The 6,033-nt window shown below is 42.0% G+C and overlaps 1 protein-coding gene across 1 annotated transcript; it reads right to left on the bottom strand.

Moving 5' to 3' along the window:
• Positions 1-1,357: 1,357 nt before the first annotated feature.
• LOC310874147 (uncharacterized protein) lies at positions 1,358-3,425 on the bottom strand. The gene is made up of 4 exons (XM_083786832.1): positions 3,399-3,425; positions 2,838-2,938; positions 2,324-2,453; positions 1,358-1,669 (listed from the first exon to the last, which is right to left on the bottom strand). Exons 2-4 carry the CDS (start codon positions 2,935-2,937, stop codon positions 1,381-1,383), a joined length of 519 nt encoding a protein of 172 aa, XP_083642958.1. The 5' UTR covers position 2,938; positions 3,399-3,425; the 3' UTR covers positions 1,358-1,380.
• Between the last annotated feature and the right edge of the window lie 2,608 nt (positions 3,426-6,033).

Below are 6,033 nucleotides of genomic sequence, written 5' to 3' on the forward strand. Positions count from 1 at the left end.
CAGATATCCTTGTATGAACTCTTGGTCCTTAAATAGGCTATCACAAGAAATGCAAAAATAATAATAATAAAGCACGATTCGGACTTGAAGAACCACACGATGACAGAAAACAATGTTTATTTTCATAATTTCATCACTTTCACAACAATTCTCTCATAAATGTTTATTGTCAAATCACAACATAAGTTATACATAACCATTAATACCATTATGGCAGCGGCCTGGCCATTACATGCATATATTTATGATTCCAACTTTGGTTTACATTATGCAAGGGAGCCATCTACTGGTAAACAAGCGTCAGATCATTTGATGATAGTGTAATGCAGTGGTTCCCAAAGTGGTCAGGGGTCATTGAGGGAGTTCCAGGGGGTCCCCAGCTAAACGATAGTTTGGAACCAAATGGACCCTTATGGGTCTATAACTCTGAGAGTGGACAAATGGAACCAAATGGTTGATTTTACTAAATAAATTGGGGGTCCCAGGGATATAAATGCCATTAAATGGGGGTCCGTAGACTAATGGATGTCAAACTGGGGGTCCTTGAAATTAAACGGGTTGAGAATCACTGGTAGAGCTGTAAAAATCTTGTCTTATGGGGGTCCCTGGCATCTCTTTTCAAATGGGGGTCGGTGGGCCAATTAGTGCCAATTAGGGGGTCCTTGACATGAAAAAGTTTGGGAACCACTGTTGTAATGTACAGTCTCTACATTGGCATATTGAGAAATGCAACATGAGATACAATCCAGTATGAAATAGGGTATTCAAAAAATATATATTTACAAATTGTTCTTAAGAAATAATAGAACATACCGATACACCGCCCTGCTGAAGAAGAAAATACCAATAGGGGTATGCCCATAAGTCTGACCTCCCGTTAAGACTGAGGTCAGGGTTAGCGACCTATGTGGCCGCTAACCCTGACCTCAGACTTAAGACTGAGACTTAAGACTTAAGACTGAGGTCAGGGTTAGCGACCTACGTGGCCGGTTAAGACTGAGGTCAGGTTAGTGACCTACAGTACGTGGCCGGTTAAGACTGAGGTCAGGGTTAGTGACCTACGTGGCCGGTTAAGACGAAGGTCAGGGTTAGCGACCTACGTGGCCGGTTAAGACGAAGGTCAGGGTTAGCGACCTACGTGGCCGGTTAAGACGAAGGTCAGGGTTAGCGACCTACGTGGCCGTTTAAGACTGAGGTTAGGGTTAGTGCCCTACGTGGCCGGTTAAGACGAAGGTCAGGGTTAGCGACCTACGTGGCCGTTTAAGACTGAGGTTAGGGTTAGCGACCTACGTGGCTGGTTAAGACTGACACGGAAGTGTCCCTTCTGTGAAATCAGAGATGACATACCGTAATATCATCTCCTGATCTCCAGTTCACGTCTCAAGCCTGAGAAGCTCCCCCCGGTTTCTTGATTCGACGGACCACAACCCTATTCCTCCTTCCCTGTGGTCTGTGTCCCTCGTCAGTGGGCGTAGCATTCTCCTCCCCCCCTGGTAGCAGCCCCGGGGGTCTCGGTTCGGCCTTGGGTGGCGCGGGGCTTCTCCCGGCCCTCACGTCGTCCACGAAGGCCTCCACGCCCTCAAACTTGGTGGTCAGCTCGCCAAGGCGCACCTTCAGCGCATTGAACTCTGTGTACAGGTCTCCCAGGGCATCCGATAGGGGCTGAATCCTGTGGGCATGTGGGACAGCACAGGCAAAGAAAACATTTAAGAGTGGAAGGAAGTTAATTAGCTGTTGTTTTTTTTAGTGGTGCAACCACTCCTATAGACAGCTATGTGTGTCCCTGGCTGGCTGTGTACGTCCCTAGCTGGTTGTGTCCGAGCACGAAAATGCTCAGAACTGGCCCGGCCCCCTGGGCGCATTCCTGGGGGTCTGGATGTTCCGGGGACCCCCACACAGAGTTGCACCACTCACTTCACACAGGTGTGATTTTTTACTAATAAAGGATGCACCGATATGGAAATTCTTGGCCGATACAGATGTTTAAAATAACATTTTAGCCGATACAGATACCGATATATGTTTATTTAGTTTTTGTTGTTTTTATTTCCCCCTTTTGTGCCAGCCAGGATAACAAATAAATCTTCAATAAAATAAATAAATGTTCAGAATCTACAGCAACATAGCAGATAATAAATATCGGCTACCGCTACTGCCATCGGTGCATCCCTAGAAAAAACCTGTAGTGGACCATTCAATTCTTAGAGGAAAAAAAAAAAAAAAGGATGATGAAACAAAAAATGTAATGTTAAATGAAACAATATTTAATAAAAAGAAAACAGAAAACTGGTGATTAAAGCAATAACAGAAGACCTTCACTAACCTTCCATAGTCGGGCAGCACAGTGCCATGGTCATGGAGGAGCAGGTCTTTGACCTGGGTCATTATGGCATATTTCCAGTTGTCTAATACCAGGGTGAGGTTGGCACATCCTCTGGTGTTCACTTTCTCAGCTAGAGGCAGGGGGAAAAAGGAAGAATTAACCATTCCACCCTACATACCCCTAACCCCATAATTAGTAAGGCATTTGCCAAGTCGGACTTTTAAGCTGCCCTGTGTGCTTCTAACCTTTTTGCTGCTTAGGTGTCCACAGAACTGTTTTTATTCTTATTTGTCTTTTACATTTATCTGCCTGTAGCACTTTGAGATTTGCTTCAAATGTAAAGTGCGTTATAAATAAAATGTATTATTATTATTATTATAATATCTCCCTCCGTTTCACATTTGTCTTTTTTTAAAATCAGCATTCACCATAGGTTTTCCACCCGACAGTGACGATATGCAACAAATAAACAAAACATGTTGTAACAATCAATTTATGTGAAGTAGTGACTCACCTTCAGCCTTATAGTCCCATTCTGAGTTTTGCTGTCTCCTCTGTTTCTGAGCAGCACACAGAGCCACCAGCAGGAGTGTCAGAGAAAGGGCAATCTTCATCCTTAAAAGCATATAGTACATTCACATATTCTGTACCAAACTGTAGTCCAACTGCACTCAAACCCAAAGCCAGAAGTTTTAACACTGCTTGAAATTTAATTTAATCTAGGGCTACAACTACCATGTATCGATTATTTTACTAGTGATTATTCTACCGATTCAGTTTTTGATTCATTGAATAATTGAAAGCATGTTTGTCTAAAAAATAAGTAATCTTTATATCAATGAATCTCAGGGGGGTGGGGGGGAATCCAATAGATTTTTGTATAACCTAATTTCATTAGTCTGATCAACACTTAAGGGCTATTTTGTTTTCCCCAAAAATGTATGCATTTCTTTATTAAATTATTATAATTTATTAAATTAAATTGATTAATTAAATTAAATCAATTAGTTGCATCCCTAATTTCATATTTAGCAATGCATCAGTGGAACGAATGGCAACAAAAGACATACTGTACCTGAGCTAGCTGAGGATGCCGTCCTACAAATGTCCCACACTCACTGAAACACCCCCAGTGTTATCTACCCTCTGGACTAAAGGGGTGTGTCCTTACAAATCTCCACACACAAAATGCACACCAGAAGACATGACATCAGCCGGAAAACACTCACCACGACCTGGTTATTATAATGATCAATTCATGAAATAAATTGTATGACGTTTGCATCATGTGGTTCCCATTAACTGTTTTGTGTTTTGTGTGTGTGTGTGTGTGTGTGTGTGTGTGTGTGTGTAAAATGAATGCTTTTGCTTAACACCGACAGCCAACACCTAAACCTAGACCACGTTCAAAGAGAGTACAAGTACAGATGAAATAGTCAGAGCAGATAATGTTACCATTTTTGACTCTCCTATGGGGCCCAATGAAACCGGTTTGATGTTGAACACTCAACTCCCCTTCAGCATTCCTGGCCTTCATCTGTTGTCCATCTGTAGTCTTATGGTGAGAAGGTCCGGTGTCCGTCTCACAACCCCACTCTGTCTCCTCACCCCACTCTGACCCCTTGGGAAAGGAGGAAGCTTTAAAGTAAGGTTGACATAAAAGCACAGGAAGGAACCTGTTCAGTTATGACTGGATGGATTTCGCAGTCATTTTTACAAGGCAGTAGAATCATACAGTATATCCATCCGAACTTCGGACACTTATATGACTCCTCCACTCCAGTGGTATGGACCATATTGCCTGTCAATGAGGTGCTCAGAATAGTGATCCTTCCACACATGAATGCCAGGTGAAGAACAAAGGGGAAAACCTGTAGCTGAAAACCAGGTTGAACTCTATCCAATGCAGCTCCAGACATTCATATCTGGCATAAACAAAACAAAAAAGCAGCATATTAACAGTTAATGGAATCCCAGTATCTCTGTGCACCAGTAATTATAATCAATAACCACAAGCAACAAATGAGGCAAAAATATTTCTCAATTATAAGAATTATTTTTTAAATTTTATTTCAAATCCAGGTCTACAGCATACAAGTTTCAGGGTCCCCCAGTTAGCTCAGTGGATGGTGAGGACGTTCATTCCAAGAGCACGCATGCTCAGCAAACTGTTCCTGGATAAATAGTGAAAACAAAACAAAAAAAAATAACCACTGTCATCCTTTTGCATGACATCAGATAATCGCTCTCAACAGCTCACACAGGGGGAGGATAACAGAAACAAAAACTGTCAAATTAACCTATAATTGAAAAAATATATATACTCACTTCTTCAATGGAATTAGTCAAGCTCTCAGAAAGAAGCAGCACTTCTCATGTCACAAATCATCAGTCAAATTTGCTGCCCATGACAACTCTGAAAGGAACCTCCCCAGTCCCCAACGTAGTGGAAAACGTTCAATACCATAAAGAATGTGTAACAGATGTTGGGAGCTAGGGGTCAAATGTATTCCCATTCCTTATATACAATTACTATGTAATATGTGACGCACCTAGAACAACCTGTTGAGATACTTTGCATCGGTCTACTCAATCATTCTTTTAGTATTTCAAGGGGCTTGCAGGAGTTCGATGGACTCATGCTTTCCAGCATGTGTTTACTCATCCCACCCATATATCAAGTAACGTTCTTGTGATGCTCATGTTATGCTAAAGGTGTGCAACCAAAACAGACCACACATGAAAACATATTTCAAATGCAACCAAAAACAAGCATACTTATCAAAAATACTCTTCAAAACAATTTCCACTCTCCAGATGTTTAATGCTGATTGTTAATTGAGTGAACTATAGCCCTACAGTTGTTAGAACCCATTCCAAGTGGAACAGTGACAACTTTAGCTTGAAGAAAGGAGACATGAAGTGGTGAAAAACCATTCATAATGGAGTCAGTTGGAAAGGATCAGATAACTCCCACTGGAATGAGCTCAGGTTTTAGTGGATCAGGAGTAGTTATCCGCAAGAAACAAACAAAACAATTCTCATCTGAATCTGCTCATATTTAAACCCACCAGATCACATCAACTATCCGCCCAGACCAACTGAAAATGTCCCCCTCTCCTCCAGGTCTACACAACACATTGTACTGATGAGACATGTGCAATGTTCAGTTATCTTTCTCTCCCCATGGATGACCTGGCTGTGACCGAGCATTCTGAGTGTCAAAGTCTTTGAAGGCTGAGTGATGGAATCCCATAGGGCCCCATTCACTATGGCTTGGCCCCGTGGACTGCAGCCTGCAGTCAGGAGAACCACAGCTAAAGAGGGGGACAGAGGCCCCTTTTCCACCAAAAGAACTTCTAGAACTTAGAATCCGTTCAAGATTATTGGAACCTTGGTGCTTTCACGGAACCGGCGGCCATTTTGTGGTTCCAGTTTTGAACCAACGTTTACGGAGTCTGGAAGGGCATGGCAACGTGCGGTGGTGACTACATCATTAGCAAAATAATAAAGCCAATTAAAAAGTAGGCCACGTCTCAAAACCAGCTTCCAGTTCAACAAATCCAAAAAGCTACAATTCCGTCAAAACACAAAACCAGGTGAATCTCAAAACATTCTGCAATTTTTACATTTCTGGGCATGTTGCTTTTAACATTACCTTTAAAAGTCTGGGATTTGAACTGTTACAATTCTTTATATTCTTTTTCTTA

This window comes from Protomyctophum parallelum (assembly GCF_964188405.1).
Source record: "Protomyctophum parallelum genome assembly, chromosome: 17".
Taxonomy (NCBI): Eukaryota; Metazoa; Chordata; class Actinopteri; order Myctophiformes; family Myctophidae; genus Protomyctophum; species Protomyctophum parallelum.